This window comes from Thamnophis elegans, chromosome 4 (genome assembly GCF_009769535.1).
Source record: "Thamnophis elegans isolate rThaEle1 chromosome 4, rThaEle1.pri, whole genome shotgun sequence".
Lineage (NCBI taxonomy): Eukaryota > Metazoa > Chordata > Lepidosauria > Squamata > Colubridae > Thamnophis > Thamnophis elegans.
In genome coordinates this window covers 57,802,451-57,822,282 of record NC_045544.1, presented here as the reverse complement: position 1 = coordinate 57,822,282, position 19,832 = coordinate 57,802,451, and the positions used below count along the sequence as shown (strand labels likewise).

Here is a 19,832-nt window from a genome sequence, read left to right as displayed (position 1 = left end):
TATGTACTGTTGCTCTTGGCAATGCAAACTATCACAGGTGTTAAAGTAAAACTTGCTTATTTCCATTAATTTTTAAGACGGCTGCCAAATTTAATTACTAGGAGATGGCAGAATTATATTGCCCTTGAAGACAAATTTAATAGAGATCCAACTTCAGAAAGCAGATTGTTTCAAGTTTTTTTCTGATTGGATCTAAATCTGAACCTCACTTCACATATTTGATGTTTCTTATATTGTCCATTGATTACTGCAGATAAATTGAGAGAAGATGGCTTAGATCTGAGACTATTACAAATTTAAACATAATTAGAACCTTCCTTGAAGGGTGGGCAGCAGCCTTCATACAACTCAGAGAAGGCTTGTTAATACTCTGCACTGTGAAAATATGAGGAAGCAACTCACTTTCTGTTCCATTTCATAGCAAGCATTTTCATATGCTATTTTATTTCATGTCAACCCACACTTCTGCAATTAGGCTCACAATTATAAAAGCAACTCCAATCACCCAGCTGCAGATTTCTATATCTTGTATACCTTACAGTACTAATTTAGAATTAATATTTCTCACATTTCCTTTTACTTGCCCACTTGGCTTTGCAGCTGCCAAAATAATTATTTTGACATGGCATTTGTGTCATTATACAGGCTCAATTCTTACTATACTCTTGGACTTTGCTTTTGTGCCTAGCAAACAAAGGTTATGCTAAAATATCCACGACTTTTATTTGCTGGATGGCATCATCCTATTTAAAACAAACATATTTCATTTTTTTAAACTAGAGGTCCTTGGAAATTAAGATTCTTCATATTTCTTTAGAGGTTACTAGTTCAATGCTTTCTTTAGTCAAAAGATATGTATACAGGATACTGGGCAAATACTGGTAATCATGTCTCTGAAAGTAGCATTTGGTTACAATGTCATACTATTATATAACTACTACATTAAGCATGTAGTAGCCTTTTGAAGCTTTAGTGTTTGTCTTTGTCTAATTATGTAGACATGCGTAGCACAGATAATCTTTTCAATCTGACCGCTAGCAGAGCAGTGTGGCTATGAAAATTAACACATGAACCCAAAATTGATAACATCTGATAACTCTACAGTCTACGTTATAGCTCTAATTTCTTTAGCACCAAGTCAGCAGGTGCCTAAGGAAAAGAGTGCTCACTTGAATACAATAATTGACAGGCTGTTAGTCTGCCTTCAATGGTGTTATCCTTTGTGTACCATTTTGAAGCTTCACTTTATAAAAGCCCCAGCAATAAATTTGAAATATCATCTAGATAGAAGCTATAAAAGAACCAGAATCAAGCCCCGATTGCTTCAAAATATCTGAACCAGAGCCATTAGAATTATTTCAGAAGGGATCTCATTACATCTCTTCATTCAGGCAAGTATGAATGAATGTCATTCTTCAACCAGCATGCCAGTCTCTACAGTTCCAACAGACATTTTTTTTAAAATCAGACATTGTCTCTATTATGTGGAAGAAAGCAGCTGCCTTGCCTATTTCCTGCTGCTTGCACAGATGCTTGTTCCTATAGCTTCTACTCTAACTCTCTTTGGCAGATTACCAGCAGTAGTAATAATTATTATTTATTAAACTTGTAACTCAATGACTCCGGGAGGCACACAGCAGACAAATTACAATAACAGCAATACAACATTAAAAATAAAGATAAAAGGCATCAAGTGCAATAGACCAGATGGATTGAAGCAAGCAGACTCATTCTCCCTCACTAAAGGTCTGAGTGAAGAGCCAAGTCTTCACAGGTCTTCTAATAGCAGAATGGGAGCCATCCACATCTTGGGGAAATCTCATTTGAACTGAACAAAGCTCTTGTCAAAGTAAGACTGTCAAAGACTCTGCAGATGCAATAAAGCTTTACACCACTGTATACCTGGCCACATTAATTTAAAATTACCATGACTCAATCTGGAAGTAAGAGTACTTTGGAAGGAAACAGTAGAGCTGGAAAAGGTGCAGGAAAAGACAATTTATAACTGATTAGGGTACATAAGCTAGAAGAGTTCCCATTCAAGGGGAAATAGTAACAAGGATCAGCAATTTTTATCAAGTGGCATCAGAGGTAGTATTCAGCTGGTTTGGACCAGTTCTGGTGTACCCGTAGTGGAAATTTTGAGTAGTTCAGAGAACTGGCAAATATCACGTCTGGCTGGCCCCTTCCTCCTGCCCCCGCTGTGCCCTGTCCTATATCCCCTTGTTTTTTAGCTCAGCGAAATTTAAACTTCTCACCTCTTTTTTAAGGATCTTATTTGGTGCTATCCAACTTCATTTTTCTCCATCTTCCTCTCAACTTATATGTATATTGGTTACTCACTTTTGCATTCAATGTACAATTATTTAGCAGCTGATATGTCTCCAAACGTCACACTTCTAACAGCACCAACATAATTAATTATCCATAAATATACTCAAACAATCAAGGGGAAAATATGTTTGTTTTGTATTTGCTCAGCTGAACTTTTAGCTAAGCATTCAATTCTCATGCATGCTGAACTTCCATCATACTTACTGCTTTCTGCAACCTTCGTTATTGTGTAAAACATCCCATAATTCAAGTCTATTAACATTATTAGACACCTTCTTTAAAATACAATAAATACTTTGTTTCATTTTATTACGCATTTTAAAAGGAAAAACCGCCAACATCCAAAAAGAGAAAGAAAAAGCATATAGTACATAGACAGATTCCCAACTATTATAAGATTCAGTGAATTGAACACTAGATGATTTTGGACCACTCTCAGGTTGGGCAATCTACTCTACATTCACTAAGTGAGGTGCTTCAATTCTCAGATCTGAATGTTTTACTCTTTGTTTTAGTGGGGATTAAGAGATAAAAAACTTTCCAGATCTTAATGCATCCATTTTATTCCTTTAAATTACCACAAAAACCATAATGTTAAGTCAATTGCAAAACAGAAGGAAAAAATGAAACCCGCAATCTTAGCCCAATCTATTTAATCAGGTTTATTTATATTTCACTTTTTAAAACCATCTCTCTCAAAGAATGGACTTCAGATGGTGTTGCTTTTTGAGGGGTGAAACCCTGAGTTCCTGTAGGAAAGATGAGGTAAAAATAATGAAGAAATTGCTGATGAGAATTTTACAAGAATCATTTGTTTTGTAAGATAATTAGTAAACAGTAATTGTAAAATATTACCATGAAGAGAAATTCAAAATTTGTCTAAAATCTAGACTTTTCCAATGGCACTGGGTTCTGTAAGTATCACCATCAGCCAGGGTTTTAGCTTCAACACTTTAAAGAGCTGGCGAAGAGCTTTGTGATCAATTATCTTTCAAAGATGGAATTAGTTAAATCATTGGACGATTAAATGAATTCTATTTACAATTGATGAAAGAAAGAGTCCTGCTTGTAGAAATGTTGACTATTGGTCTCCTATAATATTGGAAAATGTTAATATTAGGATTAAAACTTTTAGAATGATCACATACATTAACAAAACAACTTTAATTAAAAGACAGACTCCTTCCAGCATTCTCCAGCAGATGTCATCATGAGGCAGCAGTATGTGATTTAAAATGTCATGGTAAAATAAGAGTATTGTAGTTTTTTTTAGGCACGTCAAAACAAATCATAAGACAGAAGGCAATGCTTAAAAAGGCAGTATTTTTATTCTTCAACATAAAGTCAGAAACAGTATAAACAGCAAAAAATTCTAAACATCAATGCAAACAAAAATAATTTGTTCTAAAATAGGTATTCACAGTACTTTTCTGCACATAAGCTTCCCTCAAACATCAGGTAAGCCAAAGAAGATATTCCATGTTGCAGTGCAGCACTTGGAAGCTTTAAATGAGAGGTGCACTTAGGAACAACAACAGGATAACCTTCTATCCTGCCAGACAGAAAGAAATTAAACAAACCCAAATGGATCTGGTACCATGCATGACACTGCAATTTCCTAATGGCAAAGATATTCAAAAAATGCTAGCAAAATAAAATGAGCTATGGAAATGTGAGCCAATACATGTTTAAAATACTTCTATTCCTTTATGTGAGCTTCACAGCTGTGAAGCAATAATGGCAGGGTAAAATATTTAACATTGTTGATTTTTTACACTACAGGAAATGGATGCTCTATCTTCTGGTGTCAATTGAATTAGTAAAATACTAAGCTTGTTAAATGGATACACTGCTCTAACCAATCTATGTCTCTTAAAAATAAATTATATCATTATTACCTAGGCAATAACTATGTAATTTTATTTTAAAGAATGGATTTTAAAGAATGGCTAAAATCCTATTTTAATGTAATGAGGCAAAAGTTATTTCTTCTGTCTTGATTTTCCTTACTAAAAATGTAGCCAATTCATAATGATTGGGATAAAAATAACAATAACTCAGTCTGTGTTTAAAAATTCCCATGATATATCATCCCGCACTACCTATCATGAACTCACCAAGCCAGTTTGGGGATTGCAAGGTGTTTGTTGTATGGAAATGGTAAACAATTACATGGGCTTTCTGAGGAAGTTGGCTTCCTTGTGTCAACTCACTAAATCTTCCCCAAATCAGCCACTCCCTGTAATTATATGGAATTAACAGCTATTTGTTGCTAGTAACACCTGTCCATGCAGTAATCAACTTTACTACGAGAAGAGAATACAACTCACCAAGTTTTTTTTCCCTTTGGAATGTGCATGCGCTAAAGTCACACATGCAGGATTTTAAATAAATCCTGTGAGGTCAGGCAGAAAAACAGACAGTATTTCTTTGCACGAAAGCTGTAAACATTTATGGTTCACAGTCAAATAACTGCACACCATGAAGTGTTTTCTGTAAAAGGGAAAAAGACAGCTCTGCTTATTAAGATTATTTTCTATACATGGAAACAAAAGGAAAATCGCTTATCACTACTCAGAAAAAAATTACAAAATTATACACAGTGTAAGGGTTTTCTTCTTCCCCGTTAGGTCATCTGGCATTTCTATAATAACAAAGATGGCCTTAATCTAATTAAAATATTGTGCTTTTTTCCTTCTAAAGATATATTGTCAGTGTCTTCGAGATGCAATGTATTTGTTTCTTCACAATTTTTTTTTAAGTGTACTTGCCTGCAGTTATGCTTAGCGTGTATGTGGATATACAAACACATACACGGCCACAAAAATAACTCTGCACTAAACTTTGTCCTGAGAAAAGAGTATTGCAGGTCCTAGCATCTTAAAACTAAGACAAAATGCAATGGCTTACAACATTTAAGTTCTTATTATGTTTGTTATCCCTGAGGGAATGTCTTTTCTTTAAGCCATAAGAAATTTCTTAGAATCAAGTATCAATCACAAATTTAAACTGACACATTTTTGTTAATAATGATGGCTGAATGATAGTTATTGATTACGAGCAGTTGGGGGACTTCGCAGTGACTCTTGTTCTAGCAACGAAGTTAAGAATATGAGTGTCCTTTCAAGCTTTCTAGTGAAATATTCCTCCAATGATTTTAACTATGAGCCTCAAACAAATAAACAAATAAATGAAATTCCTCAGGGAGCAGTGATGGCTCCCAAAATCATTAAAAGGAAGAAAGCCCCCCACACCTTTCCACTAGTTCTTTTTCTTGCCCAGTACCTTCACATCACTACCACGCTGTTCTAGACGGTTCCTGTGTGAACATTTTTTAAAATAACGTAGGAGGCAATCTTTGTATGGAAGCCTCTGCTGAACCAAATTTTTTTTGAAAATGGTTTTCTCAATCCAATCCTCTAACATCAAGTAATTTTTAACAGGCAGACTAATTATCAGCATATAGCATCATTAAGTAGGTTATATGTAAAACTGTATAAATACTCAAGACAATCTGTAATTGGGTCTTGGAAGTTCCTTTGGCTGCTTAATGATATAATCTTAGGAAAAAAGTAATTTGTTGTATTGTAATATGCTGTTTTGCACCAGCTTTGTATAGAGAGAAACGTATACATATTCAAAAATAAAAGAATGCCATCTTACTGAATATCTACATCTCATGTGATTACAGGTGGGGATAAATCCATGTTATGGCACAACACAGTATGTTATTTCACACTAAAAAGTAAATATGCAAAAACAGGTAATCCTCCAAAACTGAGCACTGCCAGTTCATTTATTTATAATTGATAGAGTGAAAAAAAGTTAATAGTTGTACTGTCTTTTACAATGAACAGCACTTTGGTACTCACAAATAGTAAAGCAGCACTGTCTTTCAAAAACCAACACTACTGTAACACCCACTGTAATGTGGCATGCAAATCCACAATTGCAACCCTTATTGATTTTGCATTTATCCAATGGTAATCTTGTTTCAAATATGAGTAGCACAGTAATGTCTGGCTACAAAGGAGATATTACAACAAGGAACTTCATAAAACATGGAATATGATGCTTATATCCATTCATATTTTAAGCACTATAATAACCAACTTTGCAGTACCAGGATTCCAAACTGCTGGACATTATAAATCACCGAACAAATTTTAACTAAATTGGTTATTTAACAATGTAACCATCAAACCCAAGCCACCAATAAATTGGCTATAACACAAATCTAATTGTTAACTTCACGGCACAAAAATAATTTGTCCTTTCATTAGGTTTCTTTACACAATAATTTTCAGTGACATATATGTCAGAGTCAAAGGCTAATTGCTCTTGGAGTTAAATAAGCTCTGTTTAATTGCGGTCATGTTCTATATTGTTTAGACTGAGCTGAGTTTAACAAGGCCACGCACTGAGTCTTCATGCAGTGAATCCTGGCTAACCAGGCTGAGGCTGTGCATGGTGCGGCTGTGGGTCAGGACGTATCCAAGCGGTAACATCCCAGGTGGAGCTTCTTCAGGAGTAAGAAACGGATGATTTTCAGGGTCCTCTTGCAATGGTATCATTTCTGACAAGCTTGTTTCTGATGTGAGATTTGGGATGGAAGAAGGTGGTGTTGGTTGTCCTAGTGTCACCATAGCACAGGGAGCACCAAGAGTATTTTTTCCTGGTAAAGGCAGCTCTTCACTACTTAGGCTGGGCTCACTCTGGAGGAGTGGGGTGGCAGCGGCCTGCAAAACGAATTTAGTGCTCTGAATGCATTGATGTTGATCACACTGAAGAATGGAAGGGTACCAAAATAATATACAAGGCATGAGAAATACAGGGATGGAAGGGTATGGACAAAAGAGGAATGGGACATAAAGAGAAAGAAAAGAGTTATTAATTACACTTCCTTGTTAAACTGACCAAGACAGCATGTACAATATATTGTTGAATTCCAGAGAAGTGAAAGTATATAGTATGAAAAGCATTTGCCAGATAAAATAATTTATAAACATGCTAACTTTCCTCCCATGGTACATTGATATTTACATATCTCTGTGTATGTCTTTTACTTTGGCTCTGCATCCTTATTTAAGACCACAGACTCTTTCAAACAAGAGCTGGGCAGATTTAAAGAGCTTTCAACACACAAAGTCTGCAGTTCTCTGTATATATGACAATCTGTACACATTCAAAATTTATGCTTCCATTAGTTTTCTAGCAATGAGAAGAGCTCAGCAACATAATAACTCTGCAACATCATTTGGGTAAAAAGCACATTATAGAATCAGAGGTGAAAAGAATCATTTAAGCTACAAAATACAATCTCCTGCACAAGGCAGGAATTCATATTAATAAATTCCATATAGATGCCTGTCTAGAATTTGCTTAACATAGTCACTGAAGGGGAGACCAACACCTTTCTGGATAACTGGTTCTTCCGCTGAACTGTTCTTATGTTTTTTTCTAATATTTTCACTTGGTATCTGCCTTCCTGTCACTTAATCCACTTTTTCATGTCCTGTCCTATGAAAGAAGAAAGAACAGACCTTGATCGTCCTCTATGTAACATCATCTTAAAAATGCTATCATACATCCCAGACTCATCTTTTTTTCCAGCTAAACATATCTAGTTCTTTCAATCTCTTTTTCAAGAGGCTGTTTTTAATCTCCATATATATCATTGTCTTTCTTCAAACTTTGAATATTGAATCCTCCTTAAAGTATATTTTTCAGTATCATAGTAAGATAGGAATTGAGCAAAATACAATAAAACGGAACAATTATTTTCCATAACTTGTCAATCAGATCTCTGTTGATACAATCTAAACCCTTCATTTATCTGATTATAGTTGCATCATTATTGCAGATACTATTTAAATAAAATTTATTAAAATTATATGCCACCCAACATAACGGTTCTTGAATGACTCAACAATCAAACAAAGAAATTACTATAAAATCAATAAACATAAAAGGTTAAGATTAAAGATGACAAGTGTGACAAAGAGCCTGGTCTTCATGGCTCTTCTAATCAACTACTGTTTCAAAGATCATTTTCACAAGTACTGTTAATAAACATAAATTAGAATTAATCTTCTAGTACCTTTTTAGAAGTAAATTTTTTATTAAAAGGCATAAACTTTCATGAGTTGCTGATAATTTAATCAAATGTAGCTTGCAAAAGCTATTTTCTTTTAATAAAATCTGTTTTAAAAAGCTATTCCTTCCTGTTTTTGGCTACTGAAGATTAACATACCTCCCCTTCTACAATGTCTATATTCCCTCATTCTAAAACCAGATTGTTGGGGGCAATATGCTGATACTGTAAACTGCTTAGAGAGGGCTGTAAAGCACTATGAAGTGGTATATAAGTCTAAGTGCTATTGCTATAACTGCATTTGATTTTTGTTTTATAAGTGAAGAAAACTGAACTTGTCTTTGTTGAATGTAATGTTAATTTCAGCCATATATTTTAAATACATTTAGTGTGAACAACAGCCATAATGTAATTTATCTGATTTTTGTGTAGTACAATGTGAGAATCCAGGCTATAATACTTATTTAGTAAGCAATGGTTAAGTAATCTTAGCAGATTTCATGAGCCAGGGCACTGGGCTGTATCTGACATTTATACAAGAAGTCAGAAATTGTAAAAACTTTCTTCTCTTCCCTTGAATAACTGCAATTTCCTGAAATATACAGCATATTCTATTTAGGTGCAGAACTTTCCTGCATAAGTGAAACTATTCTATTTGAATTTACAAATTTACAATAGCAATACTGAATGCCCCCTTCTAATGTAGATAGAGATTATAGTGATATTCACTGTATGCTTGGGTTAGTTAATCAGAACATAATCTATGAATGCTGTAGTATATTGTTCAAATATATGAGATTATTGGAGAAATGATGTAATGCACAAGTCAATATGGGACAAATTCATCTTAATATGATATAATAACTATATAGACTGACGACAGTCCCGCTGTTTAATTTCCTTAAACTTATTTTTAAAAGTATACATTTTGTATATTATTGATACAAAAATACAGGACCTATGTTATACAAAAATCATATTACCATCATTTAGCTAAGTTTTTGGCATTAAAAATGTTTACTTTCATACGGTGTTTAACTTTGCCTGCAATTTACTGTACTTAAGTCTCAAACAGGAAAGCACTTAAATTTATGTAATTCATAAGTCCTTCTGAAAACATTTAGGCTCCTATAGCTGCTTTAATAAAATTATAGAAACATAATCTAATTAGATTGAGAAACATCCTGTCCCTTAGTGATGGTTCATATACCTTTTAAATTAGATTTAAATTCTGTCAAAATCTTTCCAAACGGTTAAATATTAGAACTAATGCTCATTAACTATTAATAGATTAATAGACAAATAGTCCATACAATGCAAATGAAATAACAACAACTTTCATACAAATGTATCCTATTGAAAATTGCTCATTTAAAACATGGATAATTTATTAGTTACTTTATATGTAATTAACTATTTTAATATTAAAATTGAATATTCAATATATATTTAACATATATTTAAGGTATGGTTTTATTTCTTTTTAAAATAACAGCACTAAATAGACTTTTTGAACTCAACTCACAAAAAGCATATCTACTAATTGGCATTAAAATCCAAGGAACATCTCTAGCAGCATCAAAGATGATTCCTTCCATTATACATTTTGGCTAGGCCTAAGATAAAAAGATAATTTTATTCTACCATCTCTAAAAGTTTACAAAAATAAATTGCAATTAAGCATTAAAAAAATCAATACATTTATTTTTCCATGTTGTCTGACTTGGTCAATGTTTCATACCACTGGAATTCTACATCAATAAGTATAATTTAATTGAAAGGGACTTGGAAGAAATATCAATAATATTGAACTTATGGAAGAGACTACTTTGAAAAGGGGAAATAAGCAAAATGGAACAAGTATACAAAAAAGAACAACATATTGTAGCAAATATTTCATGGGTTCCTATCATGCTGCATGAAAGCACCAGTTTCATGCTGTTTTATAGAAACCCTTTTTGTAATATAGAAAAATGCATAGAAAAATATGCAAAGGATTATAAAATATTGAGGCAAATGGGACTCATAAAAACATACACATTCTCTGTGATAAATAGGTTCACTAAGATAGTGGCTGTTAATCAAGTTTAAAAGATTAGGAGCCTATCAAACTAAATGAACCTGTTTTGATAGCTATTGCTTTAAAAGTAAATACTGCCTGTCCAGTTTATCCAGAGTTTTGGTACAGCAACAGATATGCAATCGATGGACAACTGTAATGGATACTTTCTGGTCTGTCATAGCATTTGGGTGTGTGTAATATTTTGTCAGCTGAAAGGGAGGCTTCCTGCAGTGTCTTTTTTTTCTTTTCCCCCTCACTAGCATTTTAATTTTTTTTAGTCCAAGTATTTTACCTTATTTATATTTTTATGTTTTTAAATATTTTTTTTGCAGTATATACAGAATTATGTCACAGAAATTACAATTAACAACAAATCCATATTCTAGGGATCTGGACTAAATCTGTATTTTTAATTGAAGCTTTAATTGAAGAACTATCCCAAATTTGAAACAGAAAATAATGAAAGAGTTCTGTAAGGTTAAAGTGCTTAAGAAGAATGCAAACATCACAGGACAGATAAATGAGGTACTGACATTTTCAGGACTACATACTGTAGTATTAAAACAATCCCAGTTCCAGGAATTTATATATAAACGCAGCAGTAACAAATATTTCTATAATATCTGAAATGTTTTCTTGAACATAATAAAAAATAGATGAATCAGTTATGAAGAGATGGCACAATCCACAATGTTGAATCAAGAATAACCTTCATAATATTGTAGAACAGCTGAGTGCCTGTGGATTGCAGCCTGAAATACTAATGAAAAAATGTTTAGGAAACATGACTTTTGGTGAGTGAGTGGACTCTCATGGCATATTTTATGGCATAAAAGAACTAATTAAAGAAATGATGGAGTACTAGCAGTGTACTAAGATGGGGATAAAAGCAAAATATACTACCAACCTTCAAAAAGGAAAAGGTGATCCTGTCAATTACCACCTGGTTAATCTAACTTCAGTCCCCTATTAAGATAATGGAAATATTGAGAGAGAAAAACCATAAAAACCCAAATATTTTTAAACATTTAGGCAGTGAAGTAATGGGTATTTAAAATAATATTAATGCAGGTTTGATGTTCTAATTTTTCCAATTATACTATAAAGATTTACATGAAAATTATATAGATTCTTCAAATTATAATGAAAAAGATTTCATATTTCTAATTTATAAATATATCTGTGATACAAAAAAGGATTACAGGTAGTCTTTGCTTACTGACCATAATTGGGACCACCCAATCTGTTGCCAAGTGGTGCGGTTGCTAAGTGGAAAAACGCAAGATTGCAATGAACTCCCAACTTCACTTCCATTTTAAGTAAATCTCTGCAGTCATTGAGTGAGACATTACACAACTGTGACTTACAATTTCACTTCTTTGTTCTCTATGCTACCTGTTGGAAGCCAGGTGTGAAGCATACAAATGGCAATCATGTGATCATGGGATACTGTGACAGTCATAAATGAAAGGATTGGTTATAAAAATGTTTTTTTCCAGCCACTGTAATTTCAAATGGTTGCTCAATAATGCAGTCAGTAAGTAAGGTCTAACCTTCATATTGATTTAAAAACTATGCTAGATCAGTTAGTTGCTTGGTTAATTGTGACAAAGTTAGCTTTTCAGGTGGAAAGTGATACTTAAAAGTGCTGTTATGGAGATCACTTATTTTCATCATTCATCAATTAGAAAAATAAAGCAAAAATTTGCAGTGTTTCAACATATTTAGATCCTGGGAACAATGAGAGGATGGGTAACTAATTTAGAGGAACTGAAATCATTTGGAGAGTAGACTAGTTTTAAAGGACCAACTCTGAAGTAATAACCTAAACATATATACAGTTTGAAATGATCATCATCACCAAACCGTCACATATCACTGAAATATGTTAGACTATTGAATTTTTCTAGAATTTTGTTCCTGGATTTACAAATATTAAGATTATTAATTAACAGTACAATGTTACAATACATATTGACGAACATCATGATGTTAAGGACAGATATAAAATCACTCAATTTTAAATCAAATTCCCTATTTTGACTGTTTAACTGAACAAACATACATACCAACTTAAATGTACAGTAACAAATAAAACACACTGGCTTACAATCAAAAGTCTGACCTTTACTGGTCCTTAGACATTGTCCCCAGAGAGCCAGTTAGGTTATATAATTCATGGCTTAATAAAATGGGGAAACTAAGCAGAACATTGCTGAAAGGCATAAAAGAAAGGAAGCAATTACTTACAAAGAGTTCTTCCAGGCTGGGCTTTTATTGCATAATTCCCTAATATATTCTATATTTTAATAGGGCTATGAATATTATTTTCCTATCAAAATTTATTTTTTATATCTACCAAAGAAGGAAATATGTCCTATTATCTGATGATACCAAAATTCTCTGCTATGATCATACAGTAAAGCAACCATTGAATATTAGTTATCACTGAGAAACCTACAGTGGCAAACCATCATTTCTGTATCATATAAACTACAACTTATTCAAACTTGTATAAATGTTCATATGTGACAATTTATGGATAAGTTTTAACAAGTTTGTATTTAATTCAGAACTTATTTTCAGGTGGAGATTTAAAAATAGTATTTAGAATAAGAATTTCTCTTTTTTTTAAAAAAAACTACACGATATGCCATATGGTCACCAATATCAAAAAGTTAATAGATCGTGCTGCTTTTAAAATATTTCTATCATTTTTTTTAACCATAAATCTTTTACTTTGCTTTTTCTCCTAAATTTCATACAAGCAAAATCTTGGCCTGAATTTTTGGTTAATATAGGTTTGAATTAATTTCTTTTTTAAAGAAAAACTTTGGAAATCTTTAAAATGTTTAGTTAATATTGAGAAATATCTAGAAAACTCAGAAACTACTGTTCAAATGAAATCAAAAGACTATAACTCTAGTTTAATCACATGTAGTATTATCAGAACATATGCTGATTTCATTGCAAGCCTTTATCTGAATTTAGAACTATCATCAGAAACATATATAATTCTATTATTTATCACAGCAATAAATATAATATTTTACTGGTTAAAACCAGTAATTCATCAATATTGTGAGATTTCATTCAAAAGAAAGTCAATGCTGATTTCATCTCTATTTTGGGGAGTGGGGGGAAAATTAAAACCAATTACATTACAGATTATCTATTTCCTTTAGAAAACACTACTGTTTTTCAGAAAATAAGACAGGGTCTTATTCTCTTTTGACCCCCGAAATAAGCGCTTGGCCTTATTTTTGAGGTGCAGGAGGCCCCTTTACCTGGGCCCGCAGCTTGTGGATCAGCTGATCCAGAGAGGGCCAGAAGTTCTGTTTCTGGCACACTCTTGCCAACCCTAGCGTCGCTGGACCTGCCGCTCTTTTTGTAGCCGCCACCAAGAGAAAGGGTGCAGTAGCTAGTGCTTGCAGTAGCTACTGCGTGGAATGGCTTCCAGAACATCATTCCGCGTGGATGGCAGGTGCATGTGGGGCACGTGGGGCATGTTCCCCCCATCCCCCCAGGAAATGGCGGGAACCAGTTGTGCATGTGTTTAAATATTTTAGGGGAGGGCTTATTTTCAGGGGAGGGCTTATTTTTAGCCCATGCGCTCAAAAGTCCAATTGGGCTTATTATCAGGGGAGGTTTTGATCTGATACTCTACTCTTGAGATAGCTGGTACTGAAAGGAGATTTCAGTAGCTGATACTGAAAGGAAAACATAAAAAAGAAGAATAGCAAAGAACAATAGTTTATTGATCAATAAATTGAAACCAGGTTAGAGTATAGAAAATGTAGATCAGAAAAAATAATGGTACAATTGAGGGAAGAGAGCTGCAAATGACCATATTAAAAGACTAAACCATGAAGTTCATTTCTGAGTAACTTCCAATTCTTTCTTCAGTTTATATATGGAAACCATAATTATAAGTGTGAGATTTCTTTAGAAGATCCAATAAAGGTGAAAAAACCGTAAAATTATAACAAAAAAAATGGCATATTAAAATAAGATGACAATAAAGTCAATTTTAAATAACAAATTTATTAACATTTTCTTAGTTTCATTTGATCTATACACTTCTGCCTAAAAATGGAAATATACAATCATTACTATGATAGAAAAACCAAAATAGAGAAAAATAAGCATAAAGTGTTTTAAAATAAATCCGTTCATTTATAGCAAACAAATATTTTATTTACCTTATATACACTTACTTACAAAGTCAATGAGTCTTTGGGTTAAATAAGCATATATAAAACTATGTTATGCATTTAGTAATACTATAAAAGATATAATTGGTACTAGATAAGAAAAATGATCAATGAACTCACCTGAAAAATTATTGATCAAGATAAAATTCTTATATTGTTATATAAAACATTTAAAAATCATATAGCTATAAAAGGTGTATTATTACTGTACTTCACTTAAATGAAAAAAAATTAAAGATTGGAGATTCAGATTTTTTCTTCTTTTAAAGTCTAGAACTAGGAGGAGTAAAAATATACAAGTAGTTTGACACAATTTTAATATACTAAATGCAATTAGTATATTAAATTATATACTTATTAGAATGCAATTCTAATTAGGATTCCCTTTTTTATAAAAAATATGAGTTAAAAATTTGCAGTAGTTAAAGATAGTGGCCTTCAGAATGTTCACAAGAAATTCAGACTACTCTGTTGAAATATTCATAGTGACATGCTGAGCTGTATAAGAAATCCAAGGTAGCAAGAATTTATGCAGAACAGCCAGTGGCATTTAATGTAGACAATTTAAAAAGGAATAAATGCCTTAGTGAATATCCAAGCATCAAAAGGTAGCATTAAGATAGGCAAAGAATGAGAATTTTCTATTCAACATGTCAATCTCAAATTAGATTACTATTTTTTTTTTAGTATTCTTGTAGTATTTTTTAAATTTTGCATTAATGCTTATTAAAATCTTGGCAACATAGAAACCCTATTACAATATATTCATGGGAGGCTTTTATTGTAAAGTACTAGACAGATTCAGTTTAGTCACCCGACTTATTCTCAGAAAAGTAGAAAAGAGAAACATTTAGAGTTCTTGATCAACATTATGGGAATGTTCCTACCATATTACTCTGAGACTGTGTAGCCCCATACATTGTAATGCCATTTGAGGAAGTTGCTGGCTGAGGGGTATCTGGTTGGATAAATCCTCTTCGGTCAATTAAACTATAGAATAAATGCAAAGGTATATTACAAATAATTATTATCAGATAAGAATGAAGCTAACTTTAAGACAAATAGTTTAATATAACAACATGAAGAATGTATGGAAGTAATTTGAATTCAGAAGAGTAAAATAGCTTCTTATAATGCAGTTGCATGCACAAGTTTAGGTACTTCTGGAATTGTATATTTCAATGAATTGTATATTTCAATAAAAAAACTATTTTAGTATCCAAAATGTTTGCCCTCATAATTTACATAAAGTGATCATTCTAAGTCAACAGAATAGAAATGCATTCTATTCATTTGCTGCATGTCCCTGCAAAGTTATTAATACTAATTCCAACTTTCTCTATAGTTTAAATAGGTTTCTGTTCTTATCTATTCAGTTTGCTGTACTAGTGGTACAGTATGTACTGAAGATAAATACATTTGAAAATAAATGTCCAATCAAAGTAACAATTTCTGCTTGGAATATTGTGTTTTCAAAACTATGGCTAGACATTTTTAGATTGTAATCATTCACAGCTGGACAGTGAACTAAAAAATTATTGCTGAAGACAAAAAAAAAACCCTAGCTGATTAATTTTTCCATAAAGCTTTATTCAGTTTTTGCAGGAGCAAATTAATGAGTTGTGTCTAGATTGATATATTATAATTTTCCCAGTGTCTTATTAGTTGCACACCATAAAATTACATACCACCAGAGGATTCAAAGGTCATACGATACTTATGGCAGTATATGTGCTCTTGGGAGTTACATATACCTGACTCAATGGACACACTAAGGTACAACAAAAGAAAATATTGAAAAATTGCATTAAATTTCTTACCTAGGAGAAAGGGGCCCACAAAGTGCTGAGCAGCAATTAGCACAAATGTTGCCATAGCTGTAAGGATTGAAGTTTTCTTTGCCTCTTTTATTTGACCAAGATCCCTTGATCTATAAAGAAATGAATACTGGTGCATTATTTTTTATTTTTAATAATTTTTATTTTTAATTAATTTTAATAGCACTCTTCAGTTTATACTGTATTATTTATTCTAAGAAAAAATACCTAGAACAAAAATAAACAATATCAAATTATGAAGTTCTGTGAGTTCTGTGACTTGAACCTGAATTTATTTTTCCCATTTCAATACATCATTTGATCCATAACATCTCAGTACATGTTTTCAATAATTTCATGCTGTCAATCAGACATTTCAAAGGAAAAAGAAATAAGTGACATTCCAGAAATGTCATTCCAGAAACATTTGGTGCTCATCTACAATAGAACAGATAGTAAAATGGATTCATTTCTATTTTTCTTCCTTACAAATGTGCTATATTTCATACATCCAGTGCAGTTCAGGGTATGATTCAAGACCTACAAATAGGATCTCCTCTTTCCTAATTTGTTTATCTTCACAATTAAATACAGAGACAGCGATTGAACCAAAATAATCTGGTGAAATAAATCCTAACCCAATCCAAACTATGGAAAATAGGTATTCATTAAATTCTCAATTTTTTTTGCAAAGTTTCTTATGGAGTTATGGGGATCATAATTATCATTTATCAAGCATACAGAGCCTAACTTATATTAGAGAGTTTTCCAACAACTATCTTGTTTTTTAGTTATTCAATATATTGCCAAGACATTTCTGACCATCTTTTTAAGCTTGGAGAAGGCAAACATTCTCTAGCCAGGCCAGTTTCTTACTCGTATTCTCTAAAACAGCCTTTTTTAAATTAAAATTCTGTGTGAGATTATGATCGAGAAAAAAACCAAACCAGATCGCAGTGAAAATGTTTATTCGCTACAATTCAGCTACCAGCCTACCACATCAGTTTGTTGTTGTTGTTGTAAATGTTCTACAATGTGGATTGTGTAGAAGTTACATGTATTCAGGTTTTTTTTCCCTACAGGAATCCATGAGATCTAAAAATTATTTCAAGAGTACCTCCAGGGGAAAAAAAGATTGTGGAAGGCTGCTCTAAATTACTAGTGTTGTCGTTGTGGTCTCCTAGCCTAAGCTCCACTTAATGAAGACAAAGTCAAGTTCAGTGATTTTACTGTAGAACGGTGTCTCAACTATGCTTTGTTTCTTGCCAAGAAGCTATCAAAAGGTACAGTCATATGCATTAAATAGACAAAAATAGGGCAGCACACTTGAGTGAATCTTGTAACCTTTTAAAAAATAGATAAAAGCTGACAATGAAAATGGAATACATGACTCATTAGATGGAGACAAATTAAAGCGAGGGGAAACTTACATCCTCATTGGTTGTTTGATTGGAGCTGATCAAATAAGTATGAAAACCTGAGAGCCCAACAATGGACCAAACGGAGAAGAAACACACCACAGCTTCTAGGACAGTGATTGAATGTCAAGGCAGTATTAACTCAAAAGTCAGTGAAGATAAAAGCTATTGGCAAAAATAGCTAAATGAACATTCCGTCTTACAAATCAAGATTATCACTCAGGATCACTATTGTATCTGGAAACAACAGACATGCCAGGTTTACTAGCACACTGTGTTTGAAAAGTTCCACATTTTCCTGAAATATTTGATTACATTGGTAACTATGCATGTATATACACATTTTTAAAATCCTATAAAATGTCCAGCTTCCCATCCTGTAAACTTAAAAGAGTTATGGATTTCACTTAAACCCAGTTCTGGAGATATACATTATAACTTATCAAAAGGGCAGGATTAGAATAAAATATAATAATGTTTAACATTAATTGGTTATAACATAAAGTAATCCCTTTAATTAAATTGAATTCTGCACCTGCGTATTCCAATTTCACACACAAGCCACTCATTTACACAGAAACGTGCAGGTACACACACACACACACACACACACAATCATATGCATACGTACATACATAAATATATATATACATACATACAGTTTCAAATACAGAGATCCACAAGAGGAGGCATATGAAAAAAACCAGTGTCAGGCCACCATGACTCCAGCTCTGTCCCTTTGATTGGTGTATCATATTACAGGCATATACTAAAGAGGGTAAACTGCCACACAATGACACAATGCTGCATTTGTCATGCTGAAAGCATTAGATCCTGAGAATACCTCTATCCCCTGCCTTCTAATAGGAACAAAAAAATAGGGAAAGAAGGAAGGAAATTGTATATAAAGGGGTAGCTGCCAAAGGAAAAGGAAGTGAAAGCCAATGTTCAGTAGAAATCAAGCAATGGGAAGTGATAACTGAACAAGAAAGGATTGAGGTGACAGAAATCCTGTTTAGGTCCTACCAAAGGGTTAAACCCATTAGGCAAAGGGTATTATCAGGAAATCTTCAAAAATATCTACACTTTTAGCCAGTGATGTTTGCAGTCATTTACATCTGAACTCATTCAGTGATATCTGCTATTCTTCTTGGCAGTCAAGTCAATTTATGAACTGGATCCTAAATATTCATAAATTCAGTTCATAAGTAATTATCTGTGGGGGCAGGGAAGGAAAATAGTCTTCTTATTGGATTAATGCAGTTCTTTACCATTCAGTCAGTTTTGTTCTTCTGTGAAAGTTAAGCAGATGGTATGTGGGAGAAAGTAAATATAGCTTATTCTAATATGACTTAACTTCCAATATAACTTCTCGGCTGCATAAAACTAACATGATATACCACTCAAAAGGAACAAATGAATGAAAAACTGAAAATATAAAGGCTTTAACTTCGATGTGTTTCTGCTCGGTTCAGCTTTTGATATGTTTCTTTCTTACTGAATTTTTTTCCTTTCTAGTATTTTACTTTATGGCATTTTCTAAATACTAATTGTACAACTACAAATCTGCTCTCTGAAATGTGGAATCAAATAGGCACAGCATATGGCCAAGTCTTTTTCTTGTAAATCATTGAAGGCAATCATTCATGGAAAAAGAGCAACTTCTTTGTACTGGAGCTACAACTTCACAATGGCTTCTTTCTAGACAAGATGTAATTTGATGTTATTTCTACCTTATTTGAGATTTAATTTTTGAAATCCTCTTTGCCCAGAACTTTAAATACATTTTGTTGGAGGGATGCACAAATAAACATTTTTCAGAGATAAGGAAAAGAGCAGCAAATAGAACTAGAACATAAGGCCCAAATATTTTACTGGGTTGTTTTTTAAAGA

General features: G+C 32.9%; 1 protein-coding gene across 5 annotated transcripts in view; it reads right to left on the bottom strand.

The window, feature by feature from the left end:
- Positions 1-3,643: 3,643 nt before the first annotated feature.
- Positions 3,644-19,832, bottom strand: part of ZDHHC14 (zinc finger DHHC-type palmitoyltransferase 14) — a 59,266-nt gene continuing 43,077 nt past the window's right edge. For 2 of the 5 annotated variants that reach the window (XM_032215505.1, XM_032215506.1), the window contains exons 6-9: positions 17,952-18,054; positions 16,525-16,634; positions 15,592-15,694; positions 3,644-7,118 (exon numbers count right to left, since the gene is read on the bottom strand). In XM_032215505.1, coding sequence (XP_032071396.1) covers positions 6,723-7,118; positions 15,592-15,694; positions 16,525-16,634; positions 17,952-18,054 — 712 coding nt within the window. In that variant the 3' untranslated portion in view covers positions 3,644-6,722. Of the gene's footprint in view, positions 7,119-7,817; positions 11,457-15,591; positions 15,695-16,524; positions 16,635-17,951; positions 18,055-19,832 lie in introns of those variants that run through there. The other 3 variants (XM_032215507.1, XM_032215508.1, XM_032215509.1) reach the window with 2 other exon arrangements.